This window comes from Gallus gallus, chromosome 1 (genome assembly GCF_016699485.2).
Source record: "Gallus gallus isolate bGalGal1 chromosome 1, bGalGal1.mat.broiler.GRCg7b, whole genome shotgun sequence".
NCBI lineage: Eukaryota > Metazoa > Chordata > Aves > Galliformes > Phasianidae > Gallus > Gallus gallus.
Genome location: NC_052532.1, coordinates 130,204,061 through 130,222,634, shown reverse-complemented (window position 1 = coordinate 130,222,634; position 18,574 = coordinate 130,204,061). Strand labels below are relative to the sequence as shown.

Below are 18,574 nucleotides of genomic sequence, written 5' to 3'. Positions count from 1 at the left end.
AAGACATAGATCTCTTGGAATTGGTCCAGAGGAGGGCCACTAAGATGATCAGAGGGCTGGAGCACCGCTCCTATGAGGAAAGGTTGAGGGAAATGGGGTTTAGCTTGGAGAAGGCTCCGGGGAGACCTCATTGTGGCCTTCCTGTACTTGAGGGGAGCATATAAACAGGAGGGGGAACGGCTGTCTCTGTGGGTTGTTAGTGATAGGACAAGGGGGAACAGTTTTAAACCGAGACAGAGATTTAGGTTAGATCTTAGGAGGAAGTTTTTCACCCAGAAGGTGGTGACGCACTGGAACAGGTTGCCCAAGGAGGTTGCGGATGCCCCATCCCTGAAGGCATTCAAGGCCAGGCTGGATGTGGCTCTGGGCAGCCTGGTCTGGTGGTTGGTGACCCTGCACATAGCAGGGGGGTTGAAACTTGGTGATCATTGTGGTCCTTTTCAACCCAGGCTATTCTATGATTCATGACTCTCTGATTCTATGAACTTCTTTTCTTTTTATTGTTCATTCTCCTGTCTCATTTGTAATTTGCTTTATGTGTACAAGAGAGGTGACAACACTGATTTGTTCAGGTGTGAGAGGTCCTCTTGGAGATTGGTTTGTCACTGCCAGCCAAGAGGCACCAGGAGATGCAGGGCCCAAACCCCCATCCTCTGCTCCCTGTGTCAGGTGCTGCAGGCAGACACCTTGGGCACACATCTGTGTGCCCACTGCCCTATGAGGGTGGGCACTGGGAACAGGAAACTTAGCTAGAGATTCTAGGAAGAAATGCTGGCTCCCCCTTTCATAAGATACCTGCTGTGCTTCTTCCCGCCGGTTTCACAGGCACCGAGTGGTGAGGAAGAGCCCACTCTGCTGGCAGAGCTATACTTACCACATTGCCAAAACCCGGTGGGACTGCACTGCAGCAGCCCTCAATGCTGAAGCCAGAGCTGCCTCCAGCGCCCTGGGAACTGGGTCATACTCCAACTGGAGCTTCCCAACAGAGCGTGGGCCCACAAATGGTCTGAGCGGTTGCCTCTGCCCGGCCTTTCCCTCCCACCTGCTGCCTCCCTCCTTAGGGAAGGCTTCCTGGCTTTTGTTCAGTCCCTGCCTTATTAATGGCACTTACTTGATTTCGTGTAGGGTTGAGCAAGAGCCCAATGACAGGAGAAACTATCAGGAGGAGCAGCTGCTGTGCCCTGAGGGGTTTTTCATCCTCGTGACCAAAATCTATAGTCATAGGTGAAGCATATTTATTCCCAACCAAGCCGGGGAAATCTCAAATAATCCTTTGCAGGCAAAAGAGCTCTGCCAGAACAAAAGCAGGTAGCACTGCGTGCCTGGGGAGCTGCAGCTCTTCCCAGCTGAAGGTTGGAAAGGGACCATCTCAGTCCTACAGAAGGGTGAACCCTCGAGGAGAGAAGGCCTCCCCTGGTTTTTGGACAGCGCCATTGAGTGGACTTCTGCTGCGGTGAGTGGCTTTCTGGGGTGTGTTAGTGACTGGGCTTTCATGAGCTCTAACCATGTTGCTTGTCACAAGGACAGCACTGCTTGCTGGAGGAGGGAACTGTCTGGCTGAAAAAAGACTTTAAGGGCTGGGGATGGTCAAATTATATGCAAAGCAAAGTTTCCAGAGGGAGGAAAGTTGGACTGTACTCTAAGGAGAAGAAGATGTGCAAGGGTAATTCAGGGTCTGGTGAAAAAGGGAGAGGAGCAACAGATTTGCTGAAGACTTGCATAGTCGCAATAACAAATTCAATGCTATTGTCTGAGTGCATGCCTGTAGGTAACACGAGAGAAATAGCAGTATTTAAATACTGCATTAATATGCATGGTGCGCTAGTGCCTTGCTACACTCCCCCAACTGCACTGTTGGGAAGAGCTGGGGCCTATAAGAAGCAGCACCGGAGCAGATCAGCAGGGCTGGAGCCCAGCAGGAAGTGCTGCCAGGGAGCGGGGAGCCCCAGACACAGTTACAGGTACAGGGGTGCATGGCCAACTTTGCTTTACATTTGTGCTTTGTAAGCCAACAGAGTTAGAGGCAGATGAAAGTGCATGGTGGGGGTTGCTGCAGGTTTGCATCACTTGTGCCCAGAGACCACAAAGCCTCTGAGATGGCCTCTGGGAAGGCAGGCACTAGGGACATCAAAATGGTGCCCTGGGCTGGGAGATATGATGCTTGCCATAGTGGTAGATGAGGAGTCGGTGGGGTAGGAGGCAGAAAGACACAAAGAGATGGTGCAGAATGGACTGGGGGCAGAACTCTGTTGGGGTCCAGGTGCACTGGTGAGTACATCAGGTATGGAATGGTGTGAGGATGTCTTCAGTGCTGTGGGCCTGGGGGTCCCTGGGCAGGGGGACAGCAAGAGCCTCCAGTTGCACCCAAGCTGCTTGCTGGCAAGGCAGTGTGCGCAATTTGCTTGTTACTGTGGCAAGGCAGAGGTTTCCTCCCTTTACATTACTTGGCTTGTGCGTGTTGGGGAAGGTCAAGTCACCAGGACAAAAGAGCTGAGCGGGAAATATGGTGTTCTCCATTAAAATTCCTTTAGGAAAAATGCTAGTAGGAAATATATATACATGTATATCATTCTACATGAAGTCTTCTTCAGAGGTATAATTTTAGGTGGAAAGAATGAAAGTACGAGGCAAAATGAGAAGTGCCGCAAGGTAGATATCAGGAAAAATTCCTTCTCAGAAGGATTGGTGAGGCAGTGGCACAGGCTGCCCAGGGAGGTGGTGGAGTCACCGTCCCCAGGGGTGTGGATGTGGCACTGAGGGACATGGTTAGCGGGCATTGGTGGGGATGGGATGGTACTTGGGGTGGATGATCATTGAACTCTTTTCCAACCTTAATTCTATGATTCTGTGGTAGAGGTGGAAGGTCCGTGCTGTGCTGCAGCCTGGGGCTTGTCCTCAGCCTGGGCACTGCTGTGAGAGTGTGGCAGGAGCTGGGGCTGGGAGTGCTACTGGCTTTGGTGGGGAAACTTAGAGCTGGTCTCCAGCTTAGGGCTCTAAGGTTTTTATCTCTGGGTTTGAAACAGTGATGACTGTGGCCTAACTCAGTTATTTGCTTATCTGGGTGAATAATTTGAGCATCAACTTAAAGTGTTTGTTACGTTCTTACATAGGTAAGGAAATGCATTGCTCCTGTGTGCCAGTTCAGGACAGGCTCCTGCCAGGGGCCAGGATGCTGTGGGTGGCCCTGGCTGTCCCCCAGCTGGGCTCTGTCCCTGCCATGTCCCTGTCTGCTCCTCACACTGTTATCACCTTTGAATCATAGAATATCCCAAGTTGGGAGGATCATCAAGTCCAACTCCCAGCTCCACACAAGACTACCCTTTCTCTGCAGGGTGGGGCTGGATGGGAAGAGGCACTCAGCATTACCCACCTGCACTTACATAGACCAAAAAATGGCCAGTGCCAGACAAGGGGGAAAAAATAAAGTCTGGGAAGCCACCCCAACACACCTTTTTGTCACCTGAAATACTCATTTGCCCCTAAATTGGGGAAATTGGGCTAACCTCAGGGCACATGTGTGGTGCAGTGTCTCTCTTCCTCTCCTCATGACACAAGAAAACACTGAGCAAGGACTCTTCCCATCGTATGCTGTGCTGCTCGGCTCGTGGCCTCGCCTGCTGACTGCATGGAAAGCACGGCCGGCTTCCTGCCCGCTGATGATAGCATCAGCTCTTACTCATTTTTAATCAGCTCTGAAAACAGCAGCCAGTTTCATGCTGGAAAAGAGGCATCAGCCCCAGACCTGCAATCCTTTCCTCAGCAGGTGTGTTGTTTTGATTACCCGCGGAGTTTCGCATTGGTGCCCTACAGCTTGATGGATGTGCTCAGCCCAGGGTAGATGGTGCTTACAGTTCCTCACTGTACACGGCTGCTGTTGCGTTGTACCTGCACTAAAGCTTCAGCTGTCTGTTGTCTTGTGCAGAGCTTTGGCTTGAAATTAAAAATGAAATGATGTCTGCTGGCAGGGGAGGGAGTAAAACAGAAAAGGAGCCTTGTAAGGCCAGTTATTGACTTGTATTGGCTTTGCTTTTCATTTTCAAGTGGAAGTTTTGACATTAGATCTTCATTCAGGAGACTGAAATGCTGATGACATCCTGCAGAGGGGACGCAACCGAAGTGATCAGAGTGTTTCTAGCCTCTTGTATTCCTTTTGGGGAGAATACAGCAGGATTTGGTGGTTTCTGCTTGGAAGTGTTATTTTTTTCTTGTACGCCCATTGCTGACATGTTAGTGCTGTGGGCAGCAGCTGTGAGGTGCAGCACAAAATGGGGTTTTAGGAGGTTCTTTTTTTCTGGCACCTCACACTGTATTTGGATTTTTACTTTAGACATGATTTACTTCAGTCGAGTCTGAAGAAAACGGAGTCAAAGCGGTCAAAGCGGAGACCCAGAGATGCTCTGTATATATATTGCATATAGAAGGCATATGGACGTGGCATTTGGGCAAAGAACCAATGAGGTCGAGTAACTACCACCCCATACCTTAATGTGTACATACAAAATCGCTTCTTAGTGATTAGTGTGTTGGCCCTGCACTCTCAGCATCTTCTTCGGACAGAGTTTTTGGGGAGAGAAGGATATATTCTAGGGCAAAACCAATTGTCTTGACCTCACCTTAGGACTGGAGAGCGGGAACGGTCCCTGCCTCCCAAATGTGGGCATTTTCGCTCATGGCGATTACTGGCTCTTTCCACTTCACTTTGAAGAGTGTTAGTGCTAATGAATTATCAGCAAATCTTATCCTCAGCTCACCCGCTGGGAAACAATGCCTGCAAACAATAGTAGGCTATAGGAAGAGCGTTGTGTCAGGGGCTGGCTGGCTCCCAGGGCACATCTCTCATCTCTGACGGGTGGGTGCAGCAATGGCACCTCCATCAGCGCTGATCGTGGGAGCCAAGGCCCCCTCTGTTTTGCAATAGCTGTGTAAAGGAGGTGATTGCTCAAACCAGAGCAGGTAGGATAAAACCTGAGACCATGGAAACATGACAGGAGCCTCCTATATTGCTCCACTGTTAGGGATTTGAGGGGCTTTGCCAATCACAAATTCTGCTTTTAAGCATTATTGGTATGAAAAATGCACACACCGACAGCGTTTCATTAAATCAGTTCTTGACTCTCTTCCCCTCAGGCCATGTCCTCCTCCATCAGAATCGAATCTGTCGTGAAGGAGAAGAACCGGATGGGAGAATGCCCGGTGTGGGAAGAATGGGAGAATGCGCTCATCTATGTTGACATTAACAGCCAGAAAGTCTGTCGCTGGAGCGCGGTCAGCTGCGAGGTGCAGTGTGTGTCTGTGGGTAAGGGCACCGCCGTCATGGGTATGCACTTGTCTCAGGAGTCTCCTCTGTGTCTGCAGAGGGAAAGGTTTGGTCCCAAGGGCTGTGTGTGCCCAGGAAGTGGGGATATATGGAGGACATGGAGATGGCAAGATGTGGGCCTTGAGAGGACATGGAGATGGAGAGATGTGGTCCTTGAGAGGGGAGGATGCTGCAGAGGTGACTGGAGAAATGTTGCCTTTTCTGTGTTTGCATCAGCTGGGCCTTTCTTGGGTCAGGGATGCCCTTGGAGAGGTGGAGAAGGTCAGGGCCTCTGGAGGGCCCAGATGTGCCCATCATTTTGTGCTTCCTGTTGCCCACAGATGCCCGTGTCAGCTCCGTGGCCCTGAGGCAGCATGGGGGCTACGTCATCACCCTGGGGACCAGGTTTGCCTTTCTGGACTGGGACAGCCAGAAGGTCACCACCATCCTCGAGCTTGAGCAGGATAAACCCAACAACAGGTTCAATGATGGCAAAGTGGATCCAAAGGGGAGGTACTTTGCTGGTAAGTCCCTAGCAGCATTTTCCTCCCGAGCAAAGAGGAACCAATGACGGTGTGTTTTGTGTAGTGCATTTTATTCCACGTCAACTCCTTTGTTGAGTTCCCCACAAAAACCACTGTCGCCTGTGTGGGTGATCCTGTGAGTGCTGCGCTCAGCTGCTGCTTCAGCCTCCGATCACCCAGCGGAGGAGGACATGCAATCCTGAATCCTTTGATCTAGGTGAGGGCAGAGGCTGCCCACAAGGACTGTCAGGCAGCAAGGCTCCACTTCTACTTGGCAGATGGCATTTCCCCAAAATCTGCATCACGTGTTCAGCTTGTGGGAAACAATGCTGGCAGAAAGCCTCTGGCTGCCACTGGTTGCAGTGCAGCCAGGGTGCCCCTGTGCTTGTTTTTCTCCCAGGCACAGCCATCCACAGCGGGAGCAGAGAGCGACTGATGAGAGAGGAAATGGCCCCACACTTTATCTGCCAGCCAGCTGCGTCGTCTTCTTTCATATTTGCTAAAATCAGCAAGTATCTTTGGCTCCCAGTTATGCTTTAGGGATGGTGTGTCACTGGACTTAAGAGCGAGAATAGGAGAGAAGTTAAAGTAAATCCTCTTTGTACACCTGCTCCTAGCTGTGCAGAGTGGATCAGTGATTTCAACAGCAGGTCTGGCCAAATGTTGTAAAAGTAACTCAGAAATCTTACAAGATATGAGACCAACAGAAACAGATTGTCGCAGCTGGAAGAAAATGTAAATGCTCCTCATAGGATGCTTACCACCCTTCATTGCAGAGCTCTCTCTCAGGAAAAGGATGAATCAGAACTAAATGATGAGCGCAACACTGAAGAATAATTTGACTTAAAAAAATTCTCAACTCTGTTATTCTTTACTGTTTTCTGAGGTAGCCATGTGATTTACAGCACCTATACTTTGAGGTCACAGTGCATTTGAATAATAAGAGTAGCCTACGAAAAAAACAACAAGAGCATGTGACACTTGCCTGCATCCTTTTTTTTCCTTTGAGGGCTGTAAGCAAAACCTCAGCCTTTGGTGTCTTGTGGCTTTCTTCTCAGCCTTGCTGCCTAAGACCGAAAGCTCACGGAGATGCAGAAACTCGTCCTGCCATTGGTCAGGATCACCTCCCAGGGACAGCTCCTCTTCTCTGTCTCACCCCTCTGAGAGCACCCAGTTTGCCCCGTTCTCACTGCCAAGAGGGGAGGATTTTTCTCTTCTTCTACCACCCTGCTGTTTCCCACCTCACCTTTACCACCCTCTGGTGTATAGGGACCTCTCCAGGCCCATTTCTACAAACTCTCCATCCTCACAATGTCTCCACAGTTCAGCTGCTTTGTCACTGAGTGTTACCTTGGGCTGGAGATGCTCTCACTATTTGAGACAGCCTGGGAAATATATACTGTTGCACTAGAGCATTCAATATCCACTGAATAATAGCTGAAGTCACGAAAGCTTAAAGGAGTGTGACAGCAATGCCTGTTGCTAGGACTTCTTCCTAAAAGTTAAGGGAAGCTTCTGACCAAGCGTGGTTCCTGTGGGAACAAGCTTTTCCATCCTAAGCAACATTTCTCCTGCTTTCATTTCAGGCACGATGGCTGAGGAGACAGCACCAGGGGTCCGAGCAAGACGGCAAGGGGCTCTCTATACTCTTTTCCCTGACCTATCAGTAATAAAACAGTTAGACCAAGTGGACATCTCCAATGGTCTGGACTGGTCCCTGGACCACAGGACCTTCTTTCACATTGACAGCCTGGCGTACGCTGTGCATGCCTTCAACTATGATGTGCACACTGGAAAGATCGGTATGCACACTTTTTCTGAGTTCACAGGGAGTGTTTTTGCTCCTTCTGCTGCAAGACCAGGGGGTATGATGTGTTGTGGTTTATCTGACAGATCTCGTATCTTGTGCTTACAGCTTCTTAGTGGGCTGACCATGATTTTTCTCAAGTTTGGTTATACTGCGGGTGCATTTGGTGAACTATCTTTTGACAGTCCTTTGACTTTGGCACTTTCAACTGGATAGATGGCTCGTGGTTAGAGCTATCCCCAAGGAGCTGAAGGGATGAAGCCATTTATCCTGGAAATTAGTTTATGCTAACAAGGGTGCTGTTTATTCTCGACTGCCATCTACTGGAATGCTTCAATTACATTCACTTCATAAATGTGAATGCAGAATTAGCATGCAAGTATGTCACAGAAATGTAATTTTAAAAACAAATTATCATTGCTGCTGCAGTTTCTCATTTCTGAAGGTAAAGTTATCTGAAGATGTTGGATAAATATCACATAAAGTCATTTCCTAGACAAATATTTTTTTATGCAGAAAGGAAATTCAAATACGAGCTTGACTGATAGAACCTCAGCCAAAACTGTGAAGTATTTTTGGGCTGTATCAACCTGTTATGCTCCATGGGAGTTGGAACAGCTGAACTTTCATGTGGCACGTGTGGCACCCAGGCCTAATCAAAATGGGGGGCTCTGCTGGCCCTCAGAATAAGTGCAATTCTTGATCTTTGCCTGAGAGAGAGAGAGAGAGAGAATTGCTGATATTTAAACTCAGGGGTGCATTGCTCATAACGAGACACCCCTGGAGAGCTGTCTTGTGCCTCTCCTGCAGTCTGCCCCAGACTCGTGTACCACTTGGAGGAGGAGGAGCGGATGCCCGACGGGATGTGCATCGATGCAGAGGGGAAGCTCTGGGTGGCCTGCATTGATGGCGGAAGAGTGATCCGCATCGATCCGGAGACAGGTGAGGCCTGCCCCAGCTGAGCCCTGCTTGTGGGACAGCCTGCCTGAGCAGCCAGGCCTCCAAGGGCACCTCTGGAGGAGACCACTGCCTGAGCTGGGCTCCACTGCAAGGGCAGTACTTTCTGAGTAAACACACATAGCTGTGACACCTTTGCTCACGGTAATTTCACAGTTGCGTCCTCCCTGTAAAAAGGGAATTGGAAACTCTCATATTTTTCCCAGGAAAAAGAATCCAAACTGTGAGGCTGCCAACTTCAAGGATCACCTCCTGCTGCTTTGGAGGAAAGGACTACGCGGAGATGTATGTGACATCTGCCTACGATGGGCTGGACGAGGCCACCCTTGCCAAGGAGCCCCAGGCAGGAGAGATATTCAAGGTGATGGGATTTGAGATCCTTCTGTAAATTAGACCTCTCAGGCCTGTAGCTCCTGTTTGCATGTTTATATAGCACGTTCTGTAATATACTGTAAGGAAATAAGTCACTAGAGCAAAACTTTGCATTCCTTTCCCCCAGATTGTGAGATTTTTTTTTTATTTTTTATTTTTTTGGATGTTAAAAGTGGGCCCTACGTTTTAAATAATTAACAATCCATATTTTTCTCCAGGGCTCTTGAATCCAAAGTTTTTTTTTTTCTGTCTTCATTTTTCAGTCCATCTGCTCTATAACTGTGGTTGCTGTGGTTCCCTGGAAGTTGACCATAGCGTAAAAGAGAAGGGCTATTAGTGAGGGAAATGGAAAAAAAAAAAAAAAAATGAACAGTACTATCAGTTTGGCAAGAGATGGAGACATGTTCTAGGAGGGATGGGGCTCTAATCTAGGATCTGAGTCCTTCTAATGGAAACAAGTGCTTGGAAGAGATTTCCTATGGCTGAGAACTAGTACATCTCTCAAGCAGCAGAGTTGAGGAGACCACAAGAGAATTAAATATCAAAAGGTCATTATGAACCTTTTTGTTCTCCTTTCCTCAGTCATCCAGCTATAAAAGTGAATTAGTATTTTCCGAACTCATGTTTGTTTTGCATGGGCAAAGCTGTTTAGAAATTGCTATGACTTGTTTAGGTAAAACAGTACCACATGTAATGGTCACTGATAATGTGTAAATTACCAAAATTAGTGACCAGTGCTTAATAATCTTAAAGATCTTAATGCTCTAAGATTCTAAAGAGCTCCATGTAATGACTCTTTCTTGGCTCTTCTTAAAGCAAGAGACTCTTGCTGTAGGGTTAGGATGCTATGATATTTTTTTACACAACACTTGAATGTTTCCATTGTGCTCAGTCATAGACTTATCTTTTTCCTTTCTCTCCTCCTCTCCTCTCCTCTCCTCTCCTCTCCTCTCCTCTCCTCTCCTCTCCTCTCCTCTCCTCTCCTCTCCTCTCCTCTCCTCTCCTCTCCTCTCCTCTCCTCTCCTCTCCTCTCCTCTCCTCTCCTCTCCTCTCCTCTCCTCTCCTCTCCTCTCCTCTCCTCTCCTCTCCTCTCCTCTCCTCTCCTCTCCTCTCCTCTCCTCTCCTCTCCTCTCCTCTCCTCTCCTCTCCTCTCCTCTCCTCTCCTCTCCTCTCCTCTCCTCTCCTCTCCTCTCCTCTCCTCTCCTCTCCTCTCCTCTCCTCTTCTTTTAACAGATAACAGGCCTGGGTGTTAAAGGGATCCCACAGAATTTTTTTGCTGCTTAGAAGTCATCACTAAGTAACAGATGAGAAGTGCTTGCCTCTTGTAGTAATTCTGGGAAGGAGAAGTTCAATGAACTACGGAATCCATCCCTGTGAAGATTTCTAAACCCATGCTTGAGAATGTGCTTGTTTGGAACTGAAGATATTCCTTCTTCTGTGGGCCCATGGCAAGCTACAGTAGGTCAGAGAGGTAAAGTGTTACAACTTGACATCTTTTGTAACTTTACATAAACCTCTTTGCGCTTGAGCTTAGTTTTTTTTTTTTTTTTGAGCTTTCTGATGACCAGCTCTGGATTTCCATGTCTCTGTGGTTCCCAAAGCAGATCTGACTGCTGGTCTGTCTCTTCATGAGACGATGCAAGAGAAACGATATGGCTGATTTTAATACACATCTTGAGAGTGATAACTGGAACAGGACTGCTCCTTTGCTGCGGGCTTTCATCTCTTATTTGAAGTATTCAGGCTCCAATTTTAGGTCCTAGGCTGCATGCATTCATTTCCATTTGCTTTGTCACAAATTCTTCTATTTTGCCTCTAGGCCATCATTCATACCTTGAAAATAAACTACACAACCACATTTAAAAGGTGTTTATGGTTTTTTTTTTTTTTTTTTTCCCTGCATTCAGTTATTGCCATGAAAATGCTGAGAAACTGCACACAGTTGGTTTGCAGACAGGTTCTGAGTTACCAGGATCATAGAATGTAGCCTATGATACTGAAAACCAATGCTCTATAGACTCGTCCCACCAGAGGTCATGTTTGCACATAAACGTCTGGACTTCCCTTTGCTTTCTATACCTTCTTACTGCATGTATGGCTTCAGCTTCTTATTATATGAAAGGCTCCTCTCTTCCTCTCCTGTTTCAAGTCTTGCTTTTTCCCCGTTCATTTTAGATTTTCTTCTCTTCCTGCTGAATTTCTCTCTCTATTTAAAGTAATGTCAATTTTGGTCAGCATTCTTTTATCTCTTTATGGTCCATATTGCTCATTGTCAGGTTCATATGAAATCTCTCTCTCTGCCTTCAGTGCTGTATACATCTGCCCAGGTTCCCGGTTGCACTACACTCACTTCCTCTTTCTTCTCTAGGAGGGCAAATGTGTTTTATTGACACTTCTCCCTTTGCCTGAGATGTGCAGAGTTTTCTTCCACACTAATGTCTACACCAGTGCTGAGACTGGGTCCTCAGGATTCGTGCAGGAGACCTTCAACCTACCCTTACCTCTTACATGAAAGTAGGATTCTGCTTAAAAATGCAGAAAATTGCAACATTTGAAAGTTTTATGAGCTGAACAAGAATGTTAAATGCACTATATGCATTTAACATGAGGGAAAAGGAAGTTATGCATTTTTGCATGTCTATTAGACAGAGACAATGTTATGCATAGTTTTTGAACTGAACTAACTCTTTCTTCCAAAAATTATAGCTAGAAAATTGAACACTCCAAGGACTTGTTTTGGAGCTGTCCAAAGCTGAACTGGGCAAATTGGAAAGAAAAATAATGTCCAGTTTCATGATAAAATGAGGAAAATATCAGGTTGTTGAAACCTAAAGTTGGTTTCAGTGCTTGGCTAGTTACTTCTGCTGACTTGGTAGGCTGCTCGACTGAAAGCATGTTTTCTCACAGAAGTGAGAAATGTGCACCGTTTGGCTGTTATTTTCACTGAATTTATTTTAAAGACTGTAGTAGATCTTAACCACAACATAGGCCATCATGATTTCAAGGAGGTGTATTTTTAAGAAATGTACATTCAAAATTTAAAACTGAGTCTGCAGAGAGGGAGATTTTGGAATATTTTTTGTATATTTATTGATTTTGCTTGAGAATGAGAGTTAGGGAAAGGAGGCATCAGTAATTTGGGGATCATATTGTGAACTCTTCCCAATTGTTCAATATTATTCAGGTAAGATTGTTTTGGTTTTTGATACTGCTCTTCATTCCAACTCCAACAGCATCTGCCAAGGGACAAGAATTTCGAGACCTGTATTGACTTGGTTGAAGGAACTCCTGAATATGGGTTTTACCCAAAGGCATGCCTGCAGGGAGCCAGGTCCTGTCCAAAACCTGCCCAGTCTGAGACAGTGAGTAATGGAAGTGAAGCTGCTCACCTCCTCTTACTGCTTCTACTACAAGAGCTACAGGCAGGACGGAAGCAGTACTTTGCATGTCAGCAAGTGAAGTGTACTTTGCAAAAAGCTGCCTGTGTGAAAACAGAGTGTTGTGGAGAGATAAAAGGGGGCTCTCAGTGTTTCTTGGGCTTGTACAGACCTGGGCCCTGACAAAACTGTCTTTTTCTCCTATAACTCTATGGCCTGTAGTTCATTATCCTGTGAGCAGGAGCTGATAATACCACAGAGGTACAGAAAGCACAAATCAAGATTCATTTTAGAGGTAATTTAACTGAGAACCTAACACTATGCTGGATTCATTGTAACCTACTTGATCCCAGCTGGGAAATTAGGCTTTGTCCCATTGAAGGATACAGCTGTGTGGGAATCTGCTCGATCTCAGGAAGAGCTCCAGAAGCTGTTTTTAGGAAAAGCATAGTACACATGCAACAACTTTTCACTGAATCAGTGCAATTTAATCTGTCTTTTGTTTATGTATCTGTAATTACTTTCTAGGGAAATATTTACTTTCATTGTGTGAGAATACTTAAAATCTATAGACAGACAGTGAGATACAGCTTTTGCATTGCATTTGGTATCTGCATACTGCCTGGAAAGATAGCACATGATGCAGTTTCAGGTCCTTAATGCTGACACTCAGCAATGTTACAAAGTGGTCAGTAATACTCATTGTTTACTCAACCAGATGTTCTGTGTCTTTTTCTCAAATGTTTGGCTCTTCCATCATTGTTACTCAAAGCCTTGAGTTAGCTCTCAGACACTGCAGTATGAGCTGGGAGAAATCAGCTGATAGCTTGGTAGGAGAATCCCCCAAATAACCTATGCATGGAACAGCAGGGAAACAACAATTAGCTGTTTGGGAATGTCAGTTTCCACACAGTGGTATGCAGATCACCCCTAAATTTGGCTGGCTTCTCCAGAGCCAGCATCCCTCCTAGCACTTTTGAATGAACCAAGCTGGGTTGATTTCTTCCATTCAGAACATGTAAAGTGCACTGCTCACTTATGTGTCAGGCTGGGGGCCTGCTGACAAGCAGATCTGGTAGAAGGCTGTAATCAGGCAGAAGGTAGATCAAACTCCAGGTCCCAGGACAAGGTCTATCCAATCTGAAGGGGGATGTGACATGGGGGAGGTAAGTGGTATATTTGACCCTTTCAAATGAACTGGGCCACAGTCAGGAAATAAATTTGGGATCAGAGGAGCATAGAATCATTAGAATAGCTTAGGTTGGGAGAGATATTAGTCATCCAGTTCCAACCCCCTGCCCTGGGCAGGGCTGCTCCCCACCAGCTCAAGCTGCCCAGGGCCCCATCCAACCTGGCCTTAAATGCTTCCAGGCAAGGGGCACCACAGCTTCTCTGGGCAGCTGTGCCAGCACCTCACCGCCCTTTGAGTAAAGAATTTATTCCTATCATCTAACCTGAACTTCCCTTCTTTTTGTTTAAAGCCATTCCCCCTTGTCCTATCCCTATCTGCCTATGTAAGAAGTTGGTCTCCCTGCTGTTTATAAGTTCCCCTTGAAGTACTAGAAGGCCACAGTGAGGTCTCCTTGCAACTTTCTCTTCTGCTGCCTGAACAAGCCCAGCTCCCTTGGTCTGTCTTCATAGGAGAGGTCCTATGAAGACAGGCCCTCTGGTCATCTTCATGGCCCTTCCCTTGACTTGCTCCAAAAGCTCCAGGTCTTTCTTGCCCCAGGCCTGGACACAGTGCTGAAGATGGGGCCTCATGAGGGGGGCAATCCCCAGTCTCTTCCCTCTCCCTGCTGACCATCACTCTTGTTGCAGCCCAGGATACAGCTGCCCTTCTGGTCTGCAAGCACACACTGCTGGCTCACGTCCAGCTTTACATTCACCAGGACGAAAGTCCTTCTCTACAGGGCTGCTCTCAGTGAGTGCTCCCAGTCTGTACTCATATCTGAGATGGCACTGACCCAAATGCAATACCTTGCACTTGGCCTCGTTGAACCTTATTAGGTTCTCATGGGTCTACTTTTCAAGTCTGTCCAGGTCTCTCTGGATGGCATCTCTTCCTTCTGGTGTATCAATTGCACCACACGGCTCAGTGCCATGAATGGAGCTTTGTCTGCTAAGAACTACTGAATATATTTGGTCATTGAACAGGGTTTTCTGGAGTACGTTATTTCAGTGTGGTTATCTGGAGTGTACTGTAAAACCTGTGCTAGGTACTTTTTCAATGCTTGTTCTAGATGACTGATCTGGGTCATCAGCAAGTGCTTTCTTGCTCTCCTATTTGACCTGATAATCAGTAACTCAGGATAAAAGCTCTCAGCCCATTTCTTTTCTGACTTCTACCTTGGTCTTTGAGGTAGGTGAGTCCATACACCTGCACAAAACCAATGTGATTGAGAAGTAAAACCTGTAGCTCATTCTAATGTTTGCTGAACTACTACTGTTGTTTTTTTCCCTATTTAAAATTCCAGTAGTAATTAAGCAGCTGGGGACTCTTATCAACTAAGGTGTTAAATGCCTTCTGGCACCATACCTATGCCAAACTGGTATAGAGAACATTGAGAATTATGCAAGATTTCCTGTTTACCCACTCTGGAGAGGAATGTGAAGGCAGGATGTTTGGAGGATAGTCAAGTGTCTTAACTTTTAATTAAAAAGTAGGAAATGTATGCAGATACTTCATTTAATTAAAAAAAAAAAAATCCAATTATTTACAAAATTGCCTATCCACTAAGCTCTGCCAGAAAAGGAAAGTGGATTGTTTTGAAACAATTTGCCCATGAGAAATCCGTACTGCTCTCATATTTTTCTTCCACTGCTTCCCTGTGTATGCAATCCAGGCTCACTGGTTAGTAAATCTCTAGTCACTCCTTCCCCTATCTCCAAGGGGAAATCTTGTGTGCATCACTTGAACTCCGTAGTCGGAGAGTATTGGGATCTCTCTCAGCTTAGCAAGGCTTCCCAAACTGAAGAAATGATGGAAGAGGCATGTCTTTCTGTTTCTCAGAAACCTGCTATTTCACTTTTTAGATTTCAGAAATTATTGTTTTATGATTTTGCTTCTAAAAAAAAATGTGTTTACTGAAAATCATGGTGGGGCTATCTTCCAGCCTTCTTAATCAAACTGAAACTCTTCCTTGAGCACAAAGCATGAAGGAAGGAGGTATGGGACTAGGTTTGTTTCCTTTGTGCATTTTGGGAACAATATGGTACCTGTAGCCCTTGGTGAGTATACTCTCTGAGATGGCTTCTGGGTGACCAAGTGGATGCATTGGTGGGGATCAGCCCTACCGGGTGCAATGCATGGCAGAGGCCTGCTGCCTTTTCAGGGGTACCCTGCTGGTTGGGCTTTTGCCCTACAGGTATTGTAGGCAGAATATGAAGGAGCTTATCAACAAGATAGTGGCCACTAATAGGATGCTCTCACCTGGGAAAAATTTTGTCCCTGTGTTTTCTAGCTTCTGCAGGATAGTCTGACTGGCCTATTTTGCCTGCCTGAAAAGACATATCTTTGTGAAAACCTATTTCATCTAAATTGAGGTTTCCAAATATTCGGGTAGGATGTGGATGAAGCTGGTTAAGCATCACAGCTGTACTGGCATTGCTGCTGTATCCACATACTTCCACAGGCCTGGAACTGGCAAATATAAGAATATAGGTTTGCTACACTAGCTTTTACTGTTGTATCTAGGTCTCTGCACAGAATGGAAGTATCTGGGTTCTTAAGCGGGTAAGAAAACATAATAATTTTTCTAACAAGCTTTGTTTATCTGTTTATTGTTCAGATTATGAACATTGTTTCAAAGAGAAACTCTAAAGATGGTCTTTTTGTTAATGAGAGAGGAGATGGACACAAAGTAGCTGACCTCAAATAAATTCACTAAGTGCTACTTACTGAAAGAAAACAAGTCCTTGACAGAACAAAGAGGCAGTTGCCCTGGGGAAATAAATTGGCTTTGCACAGCTTGTTTATTTTACCTTGACCCTACTGTGTTCCATATTCACATAAGTGTCAGACTTACAAGCATATCTTTGAATACGGATCTTTGCTACCTCCTTGCTGTTATCGCTCTGCGTCAGTGTGGATTGAGATTGCAGAGGGTGATAATACACAGCCTACAAAGGAGAGACATGGAACTTTGGCCTGCCTTGCCTACTGACTCTTTCATCTACCTGAAGGGAGACGACGGTGGAGGAAAAATCTGAACCAATGCTTTTGCAAGGACATTTCCTCTTCCTTAAAACAGCTCAGGCCCAAACTGTTAGGCTGGTCCACAGTGAACCTGTCTGTATTTAATGTGGAAAGAGGTATTGCAGTGTGTGGAATTCCACCTGTTATCACTGTTGAGGTGACATGGTCACATTAGAAGTTTAGAGCAGTGACGGGCAGGCTACAGGTAAGCCAAGGAATATGAGGTTGGACTGGAGCAGATAGGGGAGGCCTTGCTTGTCTTTGTCCAGGTGCTGGACTGGTTTTAGTTTTGGGATGCTGGGCATCTTGGGAAATGTTCTCTGATAGGAGAGTATTAAGATTTTGTCTAAGGTAATGAGGGTGTACACAGAACCCAGAATCTTCCTGCATTACAGGTGCTATCAGCTCCTGGTAGAAAATCTGCACTTTAACCTTCCTCCTCCTGCTCTTCCACAAGTATAAGGCCTATGGGTGGGTTTTGAGCTGTTTTCTGACTACCTTGTTGGATGCTGTGTGGCGGGGAAATGGCTGACTAACTTTGGCCAGTCCTGCCTTGTGTCATGCATCACATGTGCACCTGGATCCTTCTTCAGCCCTCTTCTACCCTCTGCTGCACCAGAACTTGCACACACTTCTTTGAATCTGCTTGGGCCTGCTTATGTGATGGCAAGTTGGAACAGCTAGTACTGACACAAACATCAGAAATCTGGCATAAAATTTCTTTTCAGTGCACTTGCAGAAAGGTTGAAGCAAGTGCTTACTTTCTTCTAGGAAATACAAACCAAGGATGAAAGCTGCAGATGATTTGGCATATTACTATGGAGAAAACGAGTAGAAAAACATGCAGATTAACTTGAGATGATAGTAGGGGATTTTAGAGACAGTGTTTGTTTGTTTTTAGAGTGACTCAGCATAAATTTCCTCCCAAAAAACAGAATGCTATGGACAAACTTGCCTGTACTGTCTTGGCTTGAGGACAGTTGTGTTTTTGCTGGCTTGGAGAAATTTGAGGTCTGGAATTGTGTCTTCCAGTGTGGGATTCCTTCACTATCTTGTAGGCTGTGCTCCTGGGATGATTACACACAGTTATGTGCTCTTCTCCTCTCTGCCAGACCTACAACTGGGCCACGGCTCCCTCCTCCTCTCCAACCTGTTTGTTTGTGGTCTTTGATAAAAGGTTATTGCTTTGAATTCAACAAATTCCTCACTCTGATGAGGAGAGATACAGGCAGCTCCAGGGTGTAACTCAGCAGACTGAGTTTAGGTATCTTGTTAAGACTAGAGGATTACACCTTTTAATTATTTACTACCTTTGATTGCAAAAGGAGTCTTAGCTGGATAAGTGCAGACATCAGGAGTCATCTATGCTGCAGGTATTTATCTGTGAAGCCGGATGAGGTGAATCTCACCTTAATGTTTTGGTGACCTGGGCCGCTCTCACAGATGTAGGTGGCATTGGCCAACAGGTAAAAATGATAGCTGGGACAGCAATGAGTGATGGCTTCTCAGTAGGCAGTGGGGCCGAGTGGTGACAAAGTTCTGTTCTACATCCTCAGTGCTTGAAGGTTTTCCCTAATCAAGAGATTTGTGTAGGTCAGCACAGGAGTCCCCTCTGTCAATGAATAGTGGAGCCTGCCATGGCTCAGTTTATTTTCCCTTATCTGATATGAGCTTCTTTTCCAGTGATAATTGACCCTCCCTGAAGCACATGATGTTCATTACACTGCTTGTACTAGGCTAAGTGTAAAGGACTCCAAGGAAAGCTGATATCGTGCTTGTTACAAATGCACAGAAACCATTCTGCCTAGAAGAGCTGGAGAGTGATCACTGCTGTAATCTCAGCTCTTGGGTAACTGAGGCACAAACAGGACTGCTTAAGAAATCATTAGCAGATTTGGATAGCCCCAGCAGAGCCCCATTTGTTGGTTCCTGGTCCAGCTTGGGTTTTGGCAACATGAGGACTACAGTAGGTTTTGGGAATGGGGAACCTGTGAGAGTAACTGCTGAGAGAAAGGAATGCAAAGATTCCTGCCCAGGAAAGATGAT

At 46.1% G+C, this 18,574-nt stretch overlaps 2 protein-coding genes across 7 annotated transcripts in view; both read left to right on the top strand.

Moving 5' to 3' along the window:
• The first annotated feature begins 394 nt into the window (after nucleotides 1-394).
• Nucleotides 395-10,821, top strand: RGNL (regucalcin like). 6 transcript variants are annotated; one of them, XM_040661866.1, is made up of 8 exons: nucleotides 395-1,453; nucleotides 4,328-4,458; nucleotides 5,128-5,296; nucleotides 5,638-5,820; nucleotides 7,407-7,622; nucleotides 8,438-8,569; nucleotides 8,791-8,945; nucleotides 10,197-10,821. In XM_040661866.1, exons 2-8 carry the CDS (start codon nucleotides 4,393-4,395, stop codon nucleotides 10,251-10,253), a joined length of 978 nt encoding a protein of 325 aa, XP_040517800.1. In that variant the 5' UTR covers nucleotides 395-1,453; nucleotides 4,328-4,392; the 3' UTR covers nucleotides 10,254-10,821. The 6 variants fall into 6 exon arrangements, with proteins under 6 accessions (XP_040517800.1, XP_015133232.2, XP_015133230.2 ...); XM_015277746.3 differs by lacking the exon at nucleotides 4,328-4,458 and having other exon boundaries at nucleotides 396-1,453; XM_015277744.4 differs by lacking the exons at nucleotides 395-1,453; nucleotides 4,328-4,458 and adding an exon at nucleotides 1,902-1,961.
• The window catches only part of PLCXD1 (phosphatidylinositol specific phospholipase C X domain containing 1), a 35,631-nt gene continuing 27,352 nt past the window's right edge, over nucleotides 10,296-18,574 (top strand). Inside the window, exon 1 of the mRNA XM_040699051.2 lies at nucleotides 10,296-10,427. The gene's annotated coding sequence lies outside the window, so the exon portion shown is untranslated. The remainder of the gene's footprint in view (nucleotides 10,428-18,574) is intronic.